Source organism: Mastigoproctus giganteus, chromosome 11 (assembly GCF_048544385.1).
Source record: "Mastigoproctus giganteus isolate SK-2022 chromosome 11, ASM4854438v1, whole genome shotgun sequence".
Taxonomy (NCBI): domain Eukaryota; kingdom Metazoa; phylum Arthropoda; class Arachnida; order Uropygi; family Thelyphonidae; genus Mastigoproctus; species Mastigoproctus giganteus.
The window spans coordinates 96844942-96869249 of record NC_143585.1 but is presented as its reverse complement, the minus strand read 5'-3'; the positions used below and the strand labels follow the sequence as shown (position 1 = coordinate 96869249).

Genomic DNA, 24308 nt, shown 5'->3' with positions numbered 1-24308 from the left:
GAATGGTATTAAGGGTAAGTTTCTACAGTGGATAAAAGGATGGTTGAGTGGGAGAAGACAGAGGGTGGTAATCAATGGGCGCTGCTCTTCGTGGACTAATGTTATTAGTGGAGTCCCACAGGGTTCGGTGTTGGGTCCACTGTTGTTTTGAATATTTATCAATGATATTGATGAAGGTATACCGGGCTTAGTGTTGAAGTTTGCAGATGATACAAAGGTTCGCAGGATTGTTAATGACAGTAATGGCAGTGTGCTACTGCAACAGGATCTAGAAAATTTGGGAAGATGGGCTGAGAAGTGGCAACTGAAGTTTAATATTGACAAATGCAAAGTACTGCATATGGGTAGAAGTAACCCCAGAGGAACGTACCAACTGTGTGGTACTACACTTAGGGTGGTAGAAAATGAAAAACAGCTGGGAGTAATTGTGCAGTCAGATATGATGTTTTCTGAGCAATGCAGACAGGCTGCCAGAGAAGATCATGGGGTTTTTGTCAATGATATACAGGAATTTTTCTAGCAGTGAAAAGGAGGTGATTGTCCCTCTGTATAAGGCAATGGTCAGGCCACGCCTTGAGTGCTGTGTGCAGGTGTGCAGGACTCATTTTAGGAAGGATGTAGATTTGCTTGAGCATGTATAGAGAAGGACAACAAGATTTGGTAAGTGATTGAAGGGATCCTCTTACCAAGAGAGGCTGAAGTTCTGTAAATTACAGTGGCTGGAGACTAGGCACCTGCGAGGTGATCTGATTGAGGTGTGTAAGGCCTTGAATGGGTTGAGCACGCTGAATTCTGATGGGAATCTTTCACTTGTTCAGATTATGAACCTGAGGGGGCATAAATTCAAATTGAGGAACGACGGTTGTAGGGTAGATGTGCGGAAGTTTTGCTTTAGCCAGCGGGTGGTTGATTGGTGGAACAAACTTCCATCTGTCGTTGTAGAGGTTGATAGCTTAAATAGATTCAAGGCAGAACTTGACAAACATTTAGAGGGAATGGTTGTGTGAATTTTTTTTTACATAAGCTCGTACGCTTGCTTTCTTGCATCACATGCCACAATTACTATTGGTGCCTCCGTAGCCAGGTGGGAAGGAGCAGCAGTGCGTAGCACACGCTTCTTGATTAGACCGGGGTTCGAGCCCGTCACCACCAAATACGGAGGATGCGGAAAGGTCATTCAGGGAATGACCACCGCATATCCCGGAGCAATATGGCCTTAGTTGCTAATGCTCCTAAAAACCAAATAACAACAACATAACAACACAATTACTATTACTATATTTCTATTAGGGGCTTATAGGGGGCTTAGAGGGGAACAGGTATCCTGTGTGTTATCAGACTCTCAGCCTAAAACACTGATGGATCCAATATCTCTCTATTACAGAAGATTTAGGAGAAGTCCGGTTGGCCTGCCTCCCTAAAATCCACTCATGCACACCTTCTCGATGGTAAGCCCTGTTATGTCACTTAGGTGGCAACGAACGTGTAGAGTGGTTCTCTTCAAGATGCCTGGTCAGCGTGAAGAGGAAAAGACCAAACCCTCCAGCATATGAGAGCACAACAATACAAATGGCCCTCAGTCTCCAGCAGCTTTCACTCTTCCTCTTACGGCAGTGAGAGGATCAGAGTGGAAGCAGAGGGTGCTAAGAATCTCTGGGTACAACCAGGCTGCCATGCACGGAAACTGAACTTGGCCTGTTATAACGTACGATCACTCATCGGTGAAGACAGGATATTAGAGGTGGAAAAGGAATTAGAAAATGTGAATTGGAATATCATTGGTTTGGCTGAAACAAGAAGAAGAAATGAATCACTTATAAGTTTGTCAAGTGGAAATCTGCTGTACACCAATGGAAACTGTGAAAGGAGTGAAGGTTGAGTTGGGTTTCTGGTCCATAAAGATTTTAAAAATAACATTTTGGAATTCAAAAGTACATCACCAAGGATGTCAAGACTAATACTCAAGATTTCTAAGAGGTACAAGCTAAAGATTATAATGATTTATGCACCAACGTCGAGCCATGATGATGAAGAGGTTGAAGAAATGTACACCGAAATTGAGAGTCTTCTAGGTGAGCAGAAAACCCACTACACTATTATTATGGGGGACTTCAATGCTAAGGTTGGAAAAAGGCAAAACAGCACAGAAAGAGGAACTATAGGAAATTTTGGAATTGGTGAAAGAAATAAAAGAGGTGAAAGACTTGTGGAATTTGCAGAATCTCAAGGACTGTCAGTAATGAACACTTTTTTCAAGAAAAGGGTGAACAGAAAGTGGACATGGAAGAGTCCAAATGAATTAACAACTAATGAAATTGACTTCATCCTCACTAACAGAAGATATATTGTGAATGATGTTGCCGTCCTGAATAAGGTAAATGTTGGAAGTGATCACAGAATGGTAAGATGTACACTTGATATAGATGTAGGAAAGGAAAGGAAAAAACTGAATCAAGTAAATAATACAAAGGTCTTTGAGATAACAGAGGAGGAGAAAAAGCAGTGTGTACTGGAACTAAAGAACAAGTTTGAGCTTCTGTAGCTGGCTAGGATCAAGATATCGACGAGGAATATGAAAACTTTCTGAAAGTGATAAAAAAGCCCAAGAAACCAATAGGTAAAAAGAAATCCAAAGAAGAAAAAATTAGTCAAGAAACGCTTGTCATGATGAACCGAAGACGACAAATGAAGAGCAAGAAAAACACTGACAGGGAGAAAATTGAGTATACTGAGTTATGCAAAGCCATTAGAAAGAGACTCAGAGAGGACATAAGATTTAACACAAGAAAAGTAGAACAAGCATTAAGGGAAAACAAAGGATTTAAATCAGCAGTAATACAGAAAGACAAATGATACTGAAACTGAAGAATAGCGATGGTGTACTTATAAACAGCAGAGAAGGCATAATTCAGATAGCAGAAGACTACTATAGGGAATTATACGAGGAGCGAGGGAATGATACCAGCAGTGGGGAGGATGGATTGCAAAGTAGCAACACATATGACATACCCGATATTCTTCCTGATGAGGTAGAACATACATTGAAGAAAATGAAGAATCGGAAAGCCTCGGGGGAAGATGAAGTTACTGTAGAGTTGTTAAAATTGGGAGGAAGAGACATAACACAAAAACTGGCAAGGCTCTTCACAAAGTGCATTAGAAAAGGTGAAACGCCTAAGCAGTGGAATAATGCAATCATAGTTTTGCTGCATAAGAAAGGAGATAAATCAGAAATTGGAAATTATAGACCAATTAGCTTGTTATCCCACATCTAGAAGTTGTTCACAAGGGTCATTACTAACAGATTAGAAAGAATACTTGATGAGAATCAACCGAAAGAGAAAGCTGGCTTTAGGACAGGATTCTCAACTATGGATCACCTTCACGTAATATCACAGCTAATGGAGAAGGCAAATGAATATAAAACACCATTATGCCTGGTATTTGTGGATTATGAAAAGGCATTTGACTCTATACAGCATAAGGCAATGTTTCGGGCACTAGAAAGACAAGGCATAGATACCCCATATATTATGATTTTGAAGAAAATATATGAGAGTGCTACCTCCTTTATTACACTAGACAAAGACAGTAGCAAATTTAAAATCGAGAAAGGAGTTTGACAAGGAGACACAATATCTCCGAAGCTGTTTACTACTGCCCTTGAGTAATCTTTCAGAAGATTAGACTGGTCGCAGAAAGGAGTCAATGTGAACGGAGAGTACCAAAACCATTTACGATTTGCAGATGAGATTGTGGTCATAAGCCACGATCCCAAAGAATTAGAGGAAAATGTTAATCAGTTATGCAGAGTTAGTAAGGATTTTGGACTAAAGATGAATATGGCTAAAACAAAAGTAATGATGAACACGTATGCCACGGAAAGGGAAATAATGATTGAAGGAGCAGTCATTGAAAAGGTGGAGTCATATACTTATCTGGGACAAGTTATTAGCTGTAATAATGATAAATGGCTGGAAGTGAAGAGAAGAATAAATTTTGGATGGATAGCATTCAGGAAATATAGTCACGTACTGAAGAGCAATATCCCAGTTTGTCTGAAACATAAAATAATGAACCAATGTATACTCCCCACCGTGACTTATGGAAGTGAAACTTGGGCACTCACCAAAAGAATGGAAGAGAAGCTGAGAACTACAAAGCGAAGAATGGAACGAATTATATTGGGAATCAGACTGTTAGATAAGAAGAGAAACACATGGATTAGGTAGCAAACTCAAGTAAAGGACATTCTTATCAAATCTAAAGAACTAAAATGGTCTTGGGCAGGACACATAACTCGAAGACATGATGACAGATGGACTAAGAAAATAACAGAATGGTACCCAAGAGGAGCTAGAAGAAAACCTGGAAGACAAAGGTGGAGATGGATAGATGAAATTCATGAGTTTTTGGGTAGTAAATGGATGGCCAGTGTTCAAAACAGAATAAACTGGAAAGTTGCTGGAGAGGCCTTCATCCTGCAGTGGATTGAAAATAGCTGATGATGATGATGATATTTCTATTACTATTAGCCCTAACATGCAACTTTTTTTTCATTGCCCTGTGCTTGTTAAGTAAGTCTGGAGATCTCATTTCCTTAATGGTATTAGTGCCAACATGTACAACGTTATCATCTTTTTTGCCCTTAAAAGGTGATAACTGCCCTACAGCCTCATCAATTTTTTCCCCCTGTCAGACATACCCCAGTCCTATTCCATCTATCCTTTTTGCTCAATATATTTCTTGTTTCCTGACAGTAGTCACTGGCAACAACTAGCTCCTGTGGCCAGTGTATTCCTTGGGAATTGCTGCTGTGTTGCCTGATGAGCAAGTGCAAATTCTGGGTTGATCTATGCAGCTGAAAGCTTAATGACCCCGCAATTTTAATCCTTCAAGGGCCTCCACCCTGTTCTTCAAGCTCTCATAAATCCCCGTAACAATGCTCAGTTGCCGCTCGATATCCTCAAACTCATTACATTAAACACACAAAGATAATATCAGGTCTTGTTCCAGAAAGATCAGCAGACATCAAACAAGCAGTATAGTTCATAAGGCCGTGATGCAGAGGACAACCCCCCCCCCCCATCAGTTTGCCCCGGAGGCATGGCGCTCCCACTACCTTGAGCTCTTTGCTTTGCTTCTCTGGTCTGGGGCATTATTTTCATTCAGAATTCAGAATACAGGCATACCTCGAATAATGAATAGGATGCGTTCCACGAAATTACTTCATTAAGCGAAACTTCGTTTTCAGAGGTAAAAATACTATGGCCAGAATAGGGATACGTTCCCACTTAAAGAAAATGAAAAGCTTTTTTTTTCGAACAAAGAAAAGTTTTATTAAATAAATAGTCAACTTACATACAAAGTGAAATCTCATTTTAAAATATGAGTCTAAAGTTGATTGCTTATGCTTTTTTTTTTTTTTCATTTAACAATTGCCTATACGGAGTTATTGCATTTAACACTGATCACTTAACAATAAAACTTCTTCCTAAATCAGGATCATTTTCACTAAAAAAATTCAAAACGCTTTCAATGTCATTTAAGCACCTTTTTAAATCTTTGGTTGTTAACACTTTTTCGGCAGGAACTTCTTTAACTTCGTCTTCATTATCTTTGTCTTCGTTGCTAACAAGATTTTCTAAATCTTCCACTGAAAAACCATCATCTTCTGCATTCAATAAATTTCTAACATCCTCTTCATCGACATTTTCGAAACCTATTGATTGAGCCATCTGGATAACTTCATTTCTAATTTCTTGGATGTTATTTTCTTCTAGTACAACTTCTGGCCATATTTTGCGCTAAACTCCATTTAAGCATTTCTTAGTGACTTCTTTCCAATAACTATCAATGTTTTCAATTGCGTTTTTAATGGTGTAGTTTTTCCAAAAAGTTTTAACTGTCATTTCCTCTTTATCCTCTAGTTCGGTTAAATTAGCCGACCGGGCTAGCCGAGTGGGTAAAGTACCTGCCCGGCAACCCAAAGGTCGCGGGTTCGATTCCCGCCTCGGGCTTGGATCAAAGTACTGCAAAAACCTTGGGAGGTGCAATATGGCCACAGAAGCCGATGCGCCAACAACTACCAAATCAAATCAACCAAATCGGTTAAATTGCTTAATGTTCGACGCAGATAATAAGCTTTAAATGATGCTATTACTCCCTGATCCAATGGCTGAATCAGGGAAGTTGTGTTTGCTGGAAGAAACACAACTTTGACAGGAATGCATGTGTCCAACGTGTGAAGATCAGTAGGATGTCCCGGAGCATTGTCTAACAACAAAAGAGCTTTTTCTTCAAAGTTGTTTTTTTGACAATACCGTTTTACTTCAGGACAAAAGTGGTTAACAAACCAATCAGTAAATAACTCTTGGTAACCCAAGCTTTTCTATTTGCTTTCCATATTACAGGTAAATTCATTTTTATGTTACCTTTTAGCGCCCTCGGATTTTCTGAATGGTAAACTAATTTTTTTTTTTTTTTGATTTGGTAGTTGTTGGCGCATCGGCTTCTGTGGCCATATTGCACCTCCCAAGGTTTTTGCAGTACTTTGATCCAAGCCCAAGGCGGGAATCGAACCCGCGACCTTTGGGTTGCCGGGCAGGTACTTTACCCACTCGGCTAGCCCGGTCAGCTAGGTAAACTAATAACAATTTTAATTTATAATCGCCAGAGGCATTTGATCCAAAGAGTAACGTTAAACGGTCTTTGGCTGCTTTGAACCCAGCAGCTGATGTTTCTTCAATAGAAATGAAGCTTTTTGTTGGTAGCCGTTTCCAGAACAAACCGTTTTCGTCAACACTGAACACCGAATTTGGTGGAAAATTTTCACGTTCAGTTATTTCCTTTAGTTTTTCTGGAAACTTATTTGCAGTTTCTCCTGTTAATTTTACACTATGAATCCTGGCCCGTTTTTTAAATTTCTCGAACCAACCACGAGAAGCCCCAAAGGTTTCCGTAATTTCTTCAGTTTGTTTAGATTGCAGGTGATTAAACTGGAATATTTTTTTTTATGTTAAATGGGGCTTGAAATTGCGGACTTCGTTATATCGAAGCTTCGTTATCAGAGGTAACGTTAACCGAGGTATGCCTGTAATTAAAAATACTACACTAAAGTAATATACCTAATGCGGTAATAACACCGTGCACCAGTTATGCTATAAAGTTTATGTTATTAATTATATATATATATACACTGACTGGACAGAAATCATGGTATACCTACTTAATAATGGGTAGTCCCCCTTTAGCCCGGATAAGGGCAGTCACATGGCAAGACATTGAGTCCACTAGTTCCCAAAAGCATTCCACAGGTATTTCCATCCTTGCTTGCTGCACCACTATCCATAATTCTGTCGCATTCCTGGGTGGAGGATCCAAAGCTTAAACAGATCTTTCCACAGCATCCCAAAGATGCTTCACGGGGTTCATGTCTGGTGAACGAGGAGGCCATTCCATGGTGGTAAAATTTGCAGAATGCTCTTTGAACCATGTTCTAGTCACCATGGCTCTGTGGGGAGGTGCATTGTCCTGTTGGAAGAGTCTATTGCCCTGTGGGTGCACAATGACCATGAAGGGATGCAGATGATCTGTAATGATGGACTGTTCAGAGATATGTCTAGACGTACCAGAGGTCCCAACATGTGGCAGTTGAACACCCCCAGACCATTACTGACCATCCACCAGCCTGGACAGTTCCTTGTTGACATGATGGGTGCATAGCTTTGTGTGGTTTACACCAGATGTGCACCCTCCCATCCACTCGAAATAACTAGAAATGGGACTCTTCAGACCAGGACACCCATCTCCAATTATCCAAGGTCCAGTGCCAGTGTTCTTTTGCCCAGTTGAGGCGTAGAGTCCTGTGTTATGGTGTTAGCATTGGCACTCTGGTGGGTCGGCTGTTAATGATTGCCTGATGGTCTTGGTGGAGATGTTTCTGGCACCTCCCTCATTGAAATTGGCAGTGATTTGTGTCACTGTCGCTCTCCGGTTGGCAAGGTTCGGTCCTTGGCCCACTACTGTGGAATATTGTCTTGGACACCTTTCTTAACATCGATCTCAATGAAGTACAATCTCAGGCATTCGCGGACGACCTCATTCTGACGATACAGGCAAACTCAAGAGCCGCGTTAGAGGTCCTCGCAAATCGGGCCCTGACCACTCTCCAAGAATGGGCAAACCGAAATCAACTCAAAATATCCCCCACAAAAACAAACTCCATCCTACTAAAGGGACGCCTTGATCTTAGGCAGCCTCCGCAAATAAAAATTGGACAGGAAACAGTCAAATTCTCCAACCAACTGAAATACCTAGGCGTGATACTGGACCAAAACCTGTCATTTCAGGACCATCTGAAATATCTCCTTAAAAAAATAAGACGCTACGCAGCCATGGTTGCCAGGGTCACGCGTAAAGAATGGGGCTTGAAAAAGCGAGTCCTCAAACTGTTCTACAAAGCTATCTTCACTCTGATTGTCACCTACGCATCCGGCGCATGGTTTCAAAAAACTACAACAGCAGTAAACAGACGTATCACAGACCAAATTCACAGATCCAGCCTCCTAACCATCACTCACGCTTGCTGCACGGTGAGCACCCACGCCCTGCAAGTGCTCGCAGGCACTCTCCCGCTGGACTTAGAAATCATACAATGCGGCCTACTATACTACCTAGACAAAGGCACCCCACAGACTTTTCTGGGGTTCACTATTGACCTAACCAGCAACAAAAATGTGGAAAAGAAGAGGATACAAACTCACTTGCAGCAGGCATGGCAGGAAAGGTGGTGCAACTCTCAAAAGGGAGAGATCACAAAGAAATTTCTACCCAGTATTGAACAAAACTACCCAACCTCACCCAACTGGTTCTCCCCAGGTCTACAAGCAACGTACCTCTTAACTGGACACGGAGCGATTAATGCCAAACTGTCTCTACTTGGGATTCAGGTTGATCCAACTTGCACTTGCGGGGGGCTGGAGAGCTGGCAGCACCTAATGTATGACTGCAGGCTCTATGAAGACCTACATGGTGTTTTACTCACCAGAATCCATTACTTACCACAGGGACAAGAAATCACCTCCTAGACACGAAGGAGGAGTATCAAGCCTTCGATTACGCACAGGCACTGTTCACGAGGAGGAGGACGAGGAGAAACCAAATGGCCGCAGCCCACAACCCACTACCATTATAACTAAAGAACATCTGTTCTTCAGCTCACCGGGCTCCCTTGCCTGGTGCCTTTGAACCCCCTCCCCTGCGCCAGTGGTGGGACAGTCTCCCCCGGCCCCCTACTTTCTCCTGGTGAGGCATGGACATGCCTCACTGACTTCTGGGGTTGCCTACTCTATCATCCCCATATTTCTGTCTTAACCCCCCCCCCCCCCAGCCTTCAGTCTCCCACCCACTCTGTCTTTATGCTAGTGAATGTCCCACACACAAAAACTTAATGATGTCAAAATTCCCGTTCGCCCATTCTTTCGGCCTTTATTAATGCAAGCATTATCCCCCCTCACCTAACGATCATAAAACCGACGATGATGGATATATGTATCTGTCTGTACGTACGTGCATATAAAAGAGCGTGTGCGTTTTTTTTTTTTTTTAGGTCCTAGCCTCTGAAATCTCAGGAAATTAAGTGGCAGGACCTGCCAGAGTGAAACTAAAACTACTGGGTTCCTGGTCTGCCTCCACGGGGCGAAGGTGGGGCAACGTTGATCCTCAGCAGGGGTCCAGCGACTAAACGACCAGATGAACAACGGTACACGACATCATACAGATACAAAGCCCACACACTTTTAAATCTCTGGCATTTCCCAGTGAACTGGTACACCCACAATGAAAGCAACACGGAGATGGGGGGAACCCCTGGTGCTGTCTGACACTAAATACACCTTACACCTCTCCGGTTGGCTGAGGTGATCACAATGGCCGCCGTCTAGCATGAACGCACGTTTTCCGCGCTCCTGGATCTTGTTCACGAATATGTGGTAACAGTGTCTACTAGTTTTTGAAAAGTTTACTCCTTAGTATAACTACTATAGTGGATCTCAGGGTGAGAAACTTTTGATTATTTAACGGGAACTTTGCAGATTATTTGCGTTTTTTATCTATATCCTTTGTTGCCAGACCGTACTGGTCACCATGCGGCTGACAGCAGGGCTATAGAGAGGCGCCAATTATACTGTGGTTGCCACGCAAATACCCTGCACTTGACTTGGGAGGAATGTGTAGCACTCCCCTCAGGCGCAGGGATTACTGAATTATCTACTCCTTCAGCTGTGACCTTGACTGCCGCATTGATTGGGGACGGCATTTCCACCTGTGAAACCTGGAACTGTGATAACGTCCCAATATCTTCAAACTGTGTTAGAGAACAATTTTCGGTGCAATCATGATTTCAGTGATTTCCCCCCCCCCCCCCCCCCCCCGCAATAGACTTACCATGGACAGCTTTTACTTTCGTTCCTGCTTGTATAGTGGAAAAACAGACTTCACCATAAGCTTCTGCGGCTGCAGAAACGCTAGAAGAAAGTAGCACAGGTTCTCCAAGGCTATCTTTACGGTTGTGCGTCCCCCCCCTCACGTGACAGTGGGGGATAGCCCAAATCGACATCCGTGCACTATCTGGCTTCAAATTTAGCCACAAACCTGTGGTTGGCACCAAACTTTGTCATTCCTCAACCTCTAACTGTGCAGCAATAATCTGTTATCTGAATATTCCCGATATTTCCAACTAATCTGAGAATATGGATACACCCAGTACAAATCCCACTGAGTTGATTTGTAACGTCACTGAACGGTCATCGAGCGCTCAACAAACCACTGATAGCACAAAAAGTGACCAACCTGACATTGAGATCCCGGATAATTTTGAGGATGTCCGGCTGACACCGGTATCCAAAAAGAAACACAGAAAATGGGTAGTTCCCCAATTGGACAGGGAAACCCGCTCACAAAGTGAGCCTCAAGAGCCCCAGGGATCCCAGGGCCCCACACAAGACAACCGCGAAAAGACGACAAAACAGCAAGAGTCGACTGACATCAACCCAACTCTTCCAGAGAGCACCGTTGATGAGCAGGTATTGGCCCTGCGAGTCGAACTAGAAAATAAACTAAAAGAGTCTTCCAGCCGCATTACTTCAACCCTTCGGGGCGAGATTGTTGGTATCTGGGCAAAGCTTGAAACCATCCTGCCCAATGTTCACCTTGCTTCTGAGAGGAATGAGGCCAAACTCGAGGCATACCTCGAATGTAGGGGCACACAAATGCTACAGCGCGCCCCAACTTTTGCTGATGCACTGAGGAACACAAAGCCGAATACGAGAACGGACCCGCCACCAAAAAGAAAGACATTACTACCAACACCACACCTGGTAGTTCTCAAGCCGGCCACAGTCAGTGCACCAAAAACAAGCAAGGAGATTAAGAAGACTGTAATCGCTTCCCTTACTGATGATCTGAGAAACACTAAAATAAAATCCATCCGAAAGACCCGAAATATGGGCATCATCATAGAAACTGACTCGAAGGATGACGCTGATATGATATTAACAAATGCTAAGATACCTACCCTTGGCCTTCTAGCTGAGCCCCCAAGGAAAAAGGCACCCTGAATAGTAATTTATGACATCGACAAGGGCCTGGACCCCAACACCATACGAGATGAACTGTACAGGCGTAACCTCCAACATGCACTCCCAAAAGAGGACCCAGCTAACCTAATAAAGCCAAAGTACTAAACGAAGTCTAGAAGTGGCACTTCCTTCAACTGGGTTGTAGAACTGGCACCAACAGCCTGGCACATACTGATCCACCACAATCGAGTGTACATAAATTTGCGCTCCCACCGCTACGTAGCTGTCCCAAAATGCTTCAGATGCTGTCGTTTTGGTCACACGACCCACACGTGCACCCAGACAGAACAGACCTGTGGTCACTGTGCAGATAAAGGCCACAGCTATGAAACCTGCCCAAACAAGGCCAATGAACCAATCTGTGCTAACTGTGAAAGCCAGAAACTACCTCATGCCCACTCACTTCGGGATAATAAATGCCCTGTCTACATCAAAGCCAAGAGCATGCTCCAACAACGAATAAATTATGGGGACACTGCATAAACAGCAACAAGATAAAATTCCTGCAAATAAATGCGCAGCGGGCAAAGGCCGTTGTGGGACAACTCCGACAGAAGGCAGATGAGGAAAACATTGACATTCTCTTAATACAAGAACCCTACACTCATTCAAACGAAATCAGGGGATACCCCTTGTCCTACAAAATTGTCCAGGCTCCTGGTGTGACACCCTGGGCGGCAATCACCATGAGGAATCCTCACTTGACTGTGATGCAGATATCTGATATCTGCTTTCCATGGGCCGCCTGTGCCCACATCATCTCCTCTCTGGGTGACTTCTATGCCATTTCCCTGTACTGCAGGTCGGGAGAGGACATCCTACCTGCAGTCCAGTACCTACAACATGTCTTAACAGAACTGGCAGGTGCAAAGATTGTCATTTGTCACTGTACCTCTGGCACAGTGAGACCCCAGGGCGTAGAGGTGCTGCAAATGGACAGCGGTTGGAGGAGTTCCTAGCCAATAGTGGTCTGGAAGTTATAAATAGGCCCAACAGCCTGCCGATGTTTTCCAGCTCACTTTGGGAAGCTACGATTGACGTGACTCTCCCCACCAGGTCCTTTGCTAGATTTCTGTCGGATTGGACCGTACGGGAGGGCTGATCCACCTCAGACCATCGATCCATAACTTTCAACATGTACAGATCGATCACTCAGTCCACAATTCTCAGACAGAAGCAACACAGATACGCTTTTAACAAAGCTGACTGGAGCCTGTTTAAAGAAACACTCATCAATGGGATATTGCACTTACAAACTGAGAATGTGCAAGTTCAGCATCCAGACTCCCATCAACGCAAGGTCACGGATGTAATAACGAACGCTGCAAATACAGCAATAAAACGGGAAAAATCCCATCCCCGGGTTGGTCCCCTGGTGGTCAGAGGAGCTTCAGGCCCTCAGACGTGAAGTAAACTAAAAGAGGCGTGCATTCCAACGGGCAAGGCGATCCTGGCCCCCCCACAGAAATTGAATACCTCCGGCAGGAGTACAGAGAAACTCGAAACGCCTACAACATGATGATTAGGCAACGTAAAAGACTGTCCTGGGAGCACTTGGTATCAACAGTTGGTAAATCTGACCCCTGGGGTGTCGTGTTCAAGGTAACAACAAATAAACTGCCAAGAGGTGAAGTTATTTGCTCCACAATCATCCCACAAGGCCACATGACCTCCACCTGGCAGCATTCAATTTCAAACATACTTGATCACTCTTTCAAACAGCCACCAGATGACAACTCACCAGAACAACAGCAGCTTTGCCTCGACAATAACAACTATAACTCAACACTCGTGGAAGAGCCTTTCAACGTCGAGGATCTCTCTATGGCCGTTGAGAGACTGAAAAATAACAAGTCACCAGGCCTGGACATGCTTGAGCCAGAAATAATTAAAAAAGTTGCCGAATTCGCTCCAGAAACCCTGCTAAACCTCTTCAACCATTGCCTGCTAAAGGGATGGTTCCCAACTGATTGGAAAACTGCGTCCATTCGGCTCATACTCAAAAATCCAAATAAACCGCACGATTGCCCTGACTCATACAGACCTATTGCTCTCCTTTCTGTGCTGAGTAAGGTCTTTGAGCAGCTCCTTAGACAGAGACTGGAAAACCACTACAATACTGCACAACTACCAGCACGAAATCAATTTGGATTCAAACCGGGCATGTCTACGGTCGATGTGCTGGAGACCATTACAAATGCTGCCAGGAACTGCACCCAGAAGTACCTCCTCGTCATCTCGATCTACTTTGCTGGGGCGTTCGACACCTTATGGTGGCCTAGCGTCCTCGGACGGCTGAGACGCGCTGAGCTTCCAGGAAATCTCTACAACTGCATTGCCAGTTATCTCAGTGACAGGAGCATTGTGGTTCAGGCTCCCTTCTCCAGTGTGGAATGTCGTGTCCAGCGAGGTTGCCCTCAGGGCTCTGTCCTGGGCCCACTTTTCTGGAACTCTGTACTCGACGAGCTTCTCAGTACTGACTTAGGCAATGTCCAGACCTTGGCATATGCTGATGATCTCTCCCTGATCCTGGCAGGGGACTCCAGGGCTCAACTTGAAGTATCTGCCAACAGAGCTCTTACCACCCTGCAAGAGTGGGTCCGGAAAAACCATCTGAGCATCTCATCCACAAAAACCCAATCCATTCTCCTGAAGGGCTATCTTGATCCGCGGAGGCCGCCTCAAATCAAGATACGTGGCACAACCATCAAGCTTGTTACTCAGGTGAAACTCCTAGGCATTATCATCGACAGCAAACTAACATTTCTCCCACATCTCAACTATCTACAGAAGAAAATAAGAAACTACATTGCACTGGTTGCCAGGGTGACCCGCCGAGATTGGGGGCTCAAAAAACGCACTCTAGCCTTACTGTATAAAACCATATTCATACCATCTGTCACCTACGGTTCTGCCAAAGCCTCCACTGTGGTAGGACGAAGAAAGCTGAACATCATTCAACGGCCAATTCTCCTTACGATAACCTTTTTTGTGTATAGGATAACATGCCACTGGATCACTTAAAGCATATTTTGAATCTGCTATTTTCCTGGTTTTTAACTTCAAATTTGCATTCAGTTAGGGAAACCTCTAAATATGGATTTCACTATATTAGTGATGTTTCCAAAATAGGATTATTATAAATGAAGTTAAGATTATGATCAGTTTTAAGGAAATCATCATATCGTATACAGTGCATTCCGGTTAATTGGAGCAGCCGCTTATTTGGGGCAAATTATGAAGAACAGAAACAAAACAAATATTTAGCCTGAATTTGTTCTGCTTATTTGGGCCAACTCGCCGCTTAATTGGGGCAATGAAGGTCTTGATTGAACAATCAACTATATTTAGATGCCGCACACAAACATCTGAATATAGTTTATTGAACAATAAACTAATTTAGATGGTTCGTAACAAAGAGATCATGTGGGCAGCAGCCGAATCAGTTATTGCGAAGTCGTGCTGTACAGTGGTTGTTTTCCATTTGTTCTGTGTCGTGGTAATCGGATTCTGAAAAAATTTTGCTTGCAGTTGTTTATGATCACACTAGGTACATATGTATACATCTTGTGGGTTAGAATAGATTAAAAACTGTACCAAATAGTGCACTGATTTTGGTTTCCCCCCTCCCCTTTTTTTGAGTACATTTAAGACCCCTGTCAAGTGCCACATAAAGATTTGTCGCTTTCAGAAAAAATTGCTATTCTTGACAAGATAAAAAGTCAACCTCTTAACATCAGTCATTGTCAGCTAGATAATAAAGGTTACAAAATCTACAATTTCACGACTGCTACAGCAACAAGAAAAACTTAGAGAGGAGTGGACATTGCGCGTGGATTTAAAGAAAATATCTCATAAGTGAAAGCGGGAGGGCAAAGATCCAGAAGTCGAAGATGCTTTGAATCAATGGTTTTCCACTGTATCTAAACGAGGAGTGCGTGTAAACGGCCCTATGCTAAAAACCAAGTCAGAAGAGTTGGCCAAAAAGCTAGGTCACGTAAATTTAAAAGCGACGGATGGTTGATTGTCTCGATGGAAGTGTAGACATGACATTAGTTACAAAAAAGCACATGGTGAGAAGGACAGTGCTGATGCTACGAGTGCTGAGCAATGGAAATCTGAAAAACTACCAGAGTTGCTTAAAAAATTTAGTGGGATGGCATTTACAATGCCGATGAAACAGGTCTGTATTATCGTGCTACGCCGAATGGTTCCCTCAGCTATCAACACATAACACTGTCCAGTTCAAAGAAAGCAATGGTCGTGTAACAGTGTTGTGCTGCTCAAACATGTCAGGAAATGATAAACTCAAACTTTTGGTTATTCGTAAAAGTGCCAAACCTCGTTGTTTCGAGGGGCTTACAATAGGCAGTTTGCCAGTTTCGTATTATGCCAATAAGAAGGCATGGACGACCACATATATTTTTACGCAATGGCTAATGAACTGGGACGCAGAACTGCAACGGAAGTCCAGAAAAATTCTGTTGATATTGGACAACTGCACTGCACACTCTAATGTAGCTGGTTTAAAAAATATTGAACTGGAATTTTTACCCCCTAACACCACATCCCTAATACAGCCTATGGACGTGGGAATTATAAAAAATTTGAAGACCTATTATCGCGGAAAACTGGTTAATCACATCCTTGAAGCAATTGAGGAAAATCTGCTGACACCATCTTCGAAATCAATAGAGGTTAGTGCAAAAGTTTCAGTGTTAAAAGCTGTACAATTTATTGCTATTAGCTGGCGAGGAATAAGCAGCAAAACAATTCGGAATTGTTTTTCTAAATGTGGTTTCATGACTAATTGTGATTCAGACACGATAAGCTGTACAGAAAATGAAATGGCTTTGGAACTGCAACAGGTTCAAAATTGTGAAGAATTTTTAACGATTGACGATAACCTTCAATGCCGCGATGAAAATGAAGATTATGAGGAAACGATTTTTGAACAAATTGCGGCAAAACACTCAGAGACACAACAAGACCAAGAAAATGATGATGATGATATACCTAAGCAAGTGACTATCCAGGATGCCAGGAAATGTATCGCTGAATTGAGATGTTATTTCCTGCAGGAAGGCAGTCCTTTATCAGCATTAGATACCTGCGTCGACTTTGTTCATTTGCAGTCCATAAAGAGAACACGTCAAGGTATTACAGTAAGAACCCTTAAGTAATGTGTAACCTTTGCTTGACACGGACATTATTCTGTACTGTATCTTCATTTTATATATGTACATACGTATATTTTGTTTGCTTTTAGCTTTAGTTATTTTTAAATAAATGTTTTGTACCAATGTAACTTAAATACAGTGTGCTTTCTTTAAATACCACATTCCCTTTATTTTATTCATACCTTTTTTGCCTCCGTTAGAATGTGCTTTTCAGCTCATTAAAATTTCGCTTAATTGGGGCAGCCGCTTAATTGGGCCAAAGTGATCTGCCCCGATGTGTCCCAATTTACTGGAATTGACTGTATATAAAAAAATATATGTATCTGAGCATTTTACCAACTTAAAAGTTGTTAGGTGTTCACTATGGGTTCTGTGGGTCACTTCTGAAAGTCACGGAAATTATACCATTCTTCTTTATCCATTAGGGTGATGTTATGAGAGTTTAAATTATAATTTCCCATGGCAATGCCCTTGCAAAGAATTCTCCATGCCATCTGTTGTGATGCTATTTCATTAATTTCCTAAGCAGGTCCTCTTAATGCTCTGGTTGGTCCTGCTTGTTTCCCAAGCTAACAAAGTCTTGTGGTAAATGGAATTCCTACTTGGAGAAGGATCCTTCTTGAATTGCTCAGTATGTATGTATACTGCATCACAATAAATGTTTTGTACAAGGGTGTATAAAATAGTTTTTCTACAGCTGTGGTCACATTTATGGTATTGTTGAATAGTACTACCTGGAAATGAAAATAGAAGATGCAACAAAGCACAGTTTTTGTCTTTAATCTACATGTAATTTTTATTGTAAGAAATTTACAGGATTAGCCTCATTGGTATCAATGCTGTTTCATTAAATATTGACATAAAATGTATTCTTTATAACACAAAAATTAGCTTTAAAACTAATTTTTGTGTTATAAAGTTTAATTATTATTGTTTTATTATTTTAAAATAAAATTGAATCTTGATGAAGATTTACTTAATGGAATCCAAGATGTGTTGTTATAAAGGCTTACTGTTGGTAAAAGTAAGGCTTTTTGCTGACATTAATTGAACCAGTGACATGTAGATCATCTTGTGTGTTAATTTTTAGTTCAGAATTACCTGACTTAATAATTTTATGAAGTGTTTGTTTTTACTGAAAAAATTATTCTCAGTATCACTTAAGAGTAATATTTCTCTTTCAGATTTCAGGAAAGGGCTATTGTCACAAGGTGGATATCTTTTCTTTGGGGCTAATATTTTTTGAGCTTCTCACACCTTTTCCTACTCAAATGGAACGTACTAAGGTAAATCCATTATTTTGGGTTTCATATTCATTGTACAATTTTATAAACATGAAAAAAAGATATGTATAGATTTCAACTGACTGTTGTTAGCTGAGGATATAGTGAGAAGTGAAATTTATGACTTCAGAGCCAGGTCCTGGAATTCAACTGCCCTGCATAAAAAGAAAATAAGCTTCCTTTTGAGAGAGACAGCCACTATTTTTGAACTATAATGCAGAGCTAGCCAATGCAGCATGCAGACACCATAATACTTCAGTGAGGTCAGGTGGTGCCTGAAAATTGGCAACTATCTTTTCTGAGAATTTGTGTTGGAAGGAAATTCTAGAATGAAAGCAACAGAAATTAATTATTCTGAAATAAAATTAAATGTTTTAAGAATTTAAATTTTCTCTCTCTCTCTTGCCTGTATTACTAAAATATGGTTCTGTTATTGCAAATAATGAAGCTCAAACTACTTAAATCTGCATATAAATTTGCACAAGGAAATTTATTAAATAGAAGTTCAGTTTATTAAATTGAAGTTCGTTTAATGAATATTTTCTCCAAAATGCAATATTTTTGAATGGAAAATTGCACATTTTTTTATATGATGAATTACAGATGATTATATTAAACAAAAAATAATATAAGCAGTAAAATGTGTATACTGCATATATATATATATATATATATATATAAAGAATCCAAATATTCCAGAGATAAATTGTAAAATATATATAAAAAATTATTAAGTGTTACAAATATATAAAATTATTAAGTGTTACATATGGAACTAACCGATTAATGCCATCAAACGATAGAACGTTACATCGGTCGTTAGGTATGTCCAAATTATATAAGTTATAGTGTAATGTAAGTACCTCCATCGTTTGAAAATCGATGTAACCACTGGCCAACCGTACCTCCAGTATACATGAAAAATTACATGAAAAATATAAAATATTAGGTTAAATAACAAAATAAGCCTTACATGGGAACCCATTTTGCAAGAGACTTTGTTGAGGGCTAAACCCCTACAAAATAAAATTCCATGTTAGACTTAGCCATCGGTTTCTGTTATCATCTGCCTGTATACCAAATCCAATATCCATAATAATGGATAATTCAACTAATTTAAAATTAGGTTAAAGTAAATACTATAAATCAGTATAAATCTAGCCGTCCAAAAAGGGTTATGTCTAACCATAATTTGTAAGAATACAGGCTGGATGATATTTAGCCCGACCGATCGCTGCAACATTATAAGCACAACTGAGAAATTATTAATATTTGCTGAACAATTTGCAGAAAAAAGGCTAATTTAGCTAACTAAAGAGGAACGGAAAGCAGAGTAGTTAAAGCAATAGTACCTCACTCCCCCTCGAATTACTCTAATAGTTCGTGAGATATGAAAAATTAGGCAAGAGGATAGCTAAAAGTGAAACAGAAAAGGAAAAGCAAATTATCGATATTACATCGGATATAACCGGGAGTGTAAATTCCCGACCCTAATAGTAGGGATCCTGGTTAAGTAGTAAGAGCCGGTAAAATATATATCAATATAATTCGAAAGGAAACAGAAAAAACGGAATGGCTAATTCCTAAGATAATTTACTATAAATCTAACTTCAAAAATTAAGTAGTGGCAAACTTTATGTAAAGCGTTAAACAACAAAGGAGGGAATGCAGCTAAACAACAAAGGAGGGAATACCGTAGTTTCTGGTACATGTTTCTGCTCTTCAGTTGTCCATTGTTAATGGCTCTCAGTCAGCCATAGCAACCCCCCCCCCCCTCCACTTTTGTTTTCTTTCTTTTTTTTTTTACTCAATTTTAGTCCTTCCCTGTCTACTCTCATAATACAGCTGAGTACAGCAGAGGCAGGGGGGGGATACCCCTGGTGCCATCAGACAACTAACAATGTAGCTGGGTACAGAGTTCTTCCACCTTTTTCTCAATGGGGAAAAAAAAAAAAAAAAAAATGCACTATTCATTTGAAACGAATCATGCATTTCAAAATTTCACTTTTTTTCAGAAAATCAAAATCGGAATTTAAAAATTTTTTTTTACAAATTTCTGTTTATTTCTATTAATGAATTGGCCATCTGGTGTGTGCTAGTCTACATTGCAAAATTGAAACACAGGATAATGTTGTTCTCCAAAATGCACAATCATTTCATTGTACTTATTTGGTGGGAAGCTAAATTAAGAAAAACAGTATCAAATTTCAGAAGGCAGACATACAAGGTTTTCCATGTATTGTAAAATTTGAAAAAAGGAAAAAAATACACAAGGCAAACATGTAGGCAAGCATACATATATAGATGTCATTTTTCAATTTCAAGCGGTAAGAAATATGATGTAGTATGTTAGTAGTAGTGACAAATGATGCAAGAAAGCAACCTTATGTAACATCACGACACACTTCACTCATCCATACCCTCCAAGAATTTGTCTAGTTCTTCCTTGAATTTATTCAAACCATCCACTTCAACAACAGTGGATGGAGGCCAGTTCCAACAAATCTGTTGGCTGAAGGCAAACTTCCACACATTTGTCCTGCAACCATCCTTCCCTCGTATGTAGTCTCAGCAAGAGAAAGAATGCCATTCACATTCAGCTTACTCACTCCATTGAAAGCCTTAAGAACCTAAATCATATCACCCCACAAGTACCTAGTCTCCAGAAGCTACAATTTGCAGAACTGAAGCCTTTCTAAGTAAGAGTAGCCTTTTGTTACCTTCAGAAATCTGATTTCCCTTCTCTTCACCTATTCCAGCAGATCTACATCCTTCCTGAAGTGAGGCCTCCAGATCTGTATACAATACTCAAGGTGTGATCTAACCAAGGCCTTGTACAAAGGAATAATCACCTCCTTATCCCTGCTAGCAAAGTTTCTTTGTACATCATTTACAAAACCCCATTAGCTGTTCTGGCAGCATGTCTGCACTGCTCAGAGAATCTCATATCTGACTGCACAATTACCTCCAGGTCTTTTTCATTTTCATCTGTCCTGAGTGTAGTACCACAAGTTGATAAATTACTTAGGGATTACTGCTACCCATATGCAGTACCTTGCATTTGTCAATGTTAAACTTCAAATATCATTTCTCAGCCCATTGATCCAGTTTTCCTCGATCTTGTTGAAGTAGTCACCCTGATTACTGTCATTAACCATCCTGATATACCTTCATCAGTATCATTAATAAATATTAAAGACAACAATGTGCCCAGCACTGACCCCTGGGTACTCCACATAATATTAGTCCACGAAGAGCAGTGCTCTTTGATAACCACTCTGTCTTTTTTCACTTAACCATCCCTTTATCCATAGCAATAATGTGCCCTGAAGAATTCCTAAAGTGTGACTGTATATGCAAAATACCTATTCAATTTGTCAGCAGTCTGGGTAGGGTCATCAACAGTTAGCCCATTGACATCAAGTGTCCCATGTGATTCATTTTCTTCCTTCTACTGAAAATATTAACATAGTAGAAGTCTTTGCTGCTTTTCTTTGCCAGAGACTTCTCATAATCTGTGTTATTTTGCATAACCTCCTTTGTGACTTGATTATAGACTAATTTATATCTACCATAAGCTTCTGCATCACCTGATAATTTATATGCATCCATGCACATTTCTAATCTAACACTTGTGTCGGTAGTTCATCTGATATCCATTTAGGTCTAAGCCTTTAACGGTATTTCTTCATTGGTATGAAAAACCTTGTAGCTTCTATGATTACTTCCCTGAATGCATCAGGGATAACATCATCAGCTGGTCCCACTGCATAGAATTTAAGATCTATCTGAGAACCCTGTAGCCACACTTACAAAAGCAAAAGCCCTTCTTTTTATCCTTGACTGTAGAATATATCTTTAATTAAAAATCCACAGTAGTACACTTTGGTAGCTGCCACCCAGTGGTCTTTTACCTGCGGATTCCTAATGCATGTAGAATTTACTGCTGATAACCAGATCAAGAGTATTATTTCCTCTTGTTACCTCTCTAATATACTGCTGTAGAAAACAGTCATCTAAAAAATATACAAAAAGGTGTGTGTGTGGGGCCCAGAAATTCCATTCAACATCTGGAAAGTTGAAATCTCCCATTATAAGAAATTCTGATTTATGGCCCACTCTGTTTCTTTATATAGCTGTTTGGTATACTCATCACAGTTATTGGGCCTATAACAGACTACTACTCTCAATTTGTTTTCCCAGTGCTTATATCACTCCAAACTGACTGAACATTGCACTTGTCACCCATGTCATCTGGATGCACTGCCTTAGATTTAATATGATCTTAACTAAGAGCATAACCCCTTCTGTCCTCTCTCTCCTTCCTGTATAAATTGTATTCACCTTCATATTCAGCATCACTTATGTCTGAGTGACACTGTGTCTCTATTATCCCTACAATGTCTGCATTTATTGACTTAATCAGTACTTCAAATTCATCAAGTTTATTTACAATGCTCCTGGCATTAGTGTATATGCAAGTATACATGCACATATTCTTACCCTAGTTACCTTTACACAACCCATGTATTCACTTGTTTCATGATGACCCACAATAAAAGTTGAATAGTTACTATTTTTACTATTACTTTTTCAGCTGCAGCATATCTCAGATTACATATCTCACTGTACAGAGACGGGCAACAAGATTGGTGAGGGGAATGAAGGGATCCTCTTACCAAGAGAGGCTTAAGTTCTGCAAATTGCTGTGGCTGGAGACTAGGAACCTGTGCGGCGATCTGATTGAAGTGTATAAGGCCTTGAATGGGTTGAGCACGCTGAATTCTGATGGGATCCTTCCACTTGCTCAGATTACGAACCTAAGGGGGCATAAATTCAAATTAAGAAAAGATAGATGTAGAATGGATGTGCGGAAATTTGCCTTTAGCCAGTGGGTGGTTAATTGCCGGAACAAACTTCCATCTGTCGTTGTGGAAGTTGATAAGTTAAATAAATTTAAGGAGGAACTGGACAGGCATTTGGAGGGAATGGTGTGGGTTTTTTTTTTTTTTTTTTGGCTGATGCTGCATAAACTCATACACTTACTTTCTTGCATTGCATGCCACTACTACTACTCCACAAGATACTCTCTGGGCATTATAATTTTCCTGACTTAATCCAATTCTTTAACTTCCATGTTCCTTCTAGTACAATATAAAAACTTTTCATGTCAGGCCTTGCAATATGTTGGCAAGATGTTATGAGGGTAGCAATGTTAGGAGAGAAGATAGCACAAAATATCATGGGAGATGATCTTGGATGTGATCGCTCAAAAGGATCATGGGAAGTGATCTTGCAGATCACCCCAGAAATTTAGAAATTTCTGGAAATGCAGAAATTTAGTAGGTGATCTTTTAGATCACCTACTAAATTTCAGACATGTGTATCCTATTTATCACTAACATTGATTCGGTAGGGTAAGTAGCGAGCGTGAGCATAAATTATATCATTCATGATTTCGGTTCTAGCTGTTCGAAATTTAGCAGGTGTCATGAAAGATGTTTACAGATAAAACATCTTTCGTGCATACAGGGTACACACAATTTTTTTTTTTTTAGAAAAATTAAATGATTATTATTTATACCAGTATGCCAGAGAAAATACTAGTTGCGAGAATATTCTTACTTGATCATTACTCACAAACCAGATGACATCAGAGGGCTTAAAGTACAGGAACCATTGGATGGTAGTGATCATGCAGTCATTAGTAGGAAGATGAAGCAGTAGTTAAAGGTAAAGGCATAAGTTTTAATTTTGGAAGAGGGGACTATGACAGTTTTAAGGTACTATGTTAAAGAGGTTTATGGTTAGTCTACGTTTCCATATAGAACAACTTGCAGGTGGTTTAGAATGTTTAAATATGGACATCATTCAGTCACAAAAATTTGCTGTCCTGAGCTCCAACCACTGCTCACAACAAAAACCATAAGTACTGCTTTTGTAATTGCGAGAGCAGATCACTGTATAACAGTAAAGCAACTGGCAGAGAGGTTGAGAATATCAATAGCAAGTACGCACCCTATTCTCCATGACCATTTGAATATGACACTTGTTTGTGAATGCTGGGTTCCAAGCCTACTCACACCTGAGCAACAGCAATTCATATGGAGGTTTGCCAGGAGCTGCAACAGATGGTTACTGAAGATGGTGAGGTTCTGCAGAAGGTGATAACAGTGAATGAGACATGTCTTTATCATTTTGATCCA

At 40.7% G+C, this 24308-nt stretch overlaps 1 protein-coding gene across 1 annotated transcript in view; it reads left to right on the top strand.

Moving 5' to 3' along the window:
• Positions 1 to 24308, top strand: part of LOC150078283 (eukaryotic translation initiation factor 2-alpha kinase 3-like) — a 280030-nt gene that overhangs the window by 231207 nt on the left and 24515 nt on the right. The window contains exon 17 of the mRNA XM_090385567.1: positions 18004 to 18105. Coding sequence (XP_090241693.1) covers positions 18004 to 18105 — 102 coding nt within the window. The remainder of the gene's footprint in view (positions 1 to 18003; positions 18106 to 24308) is intronic.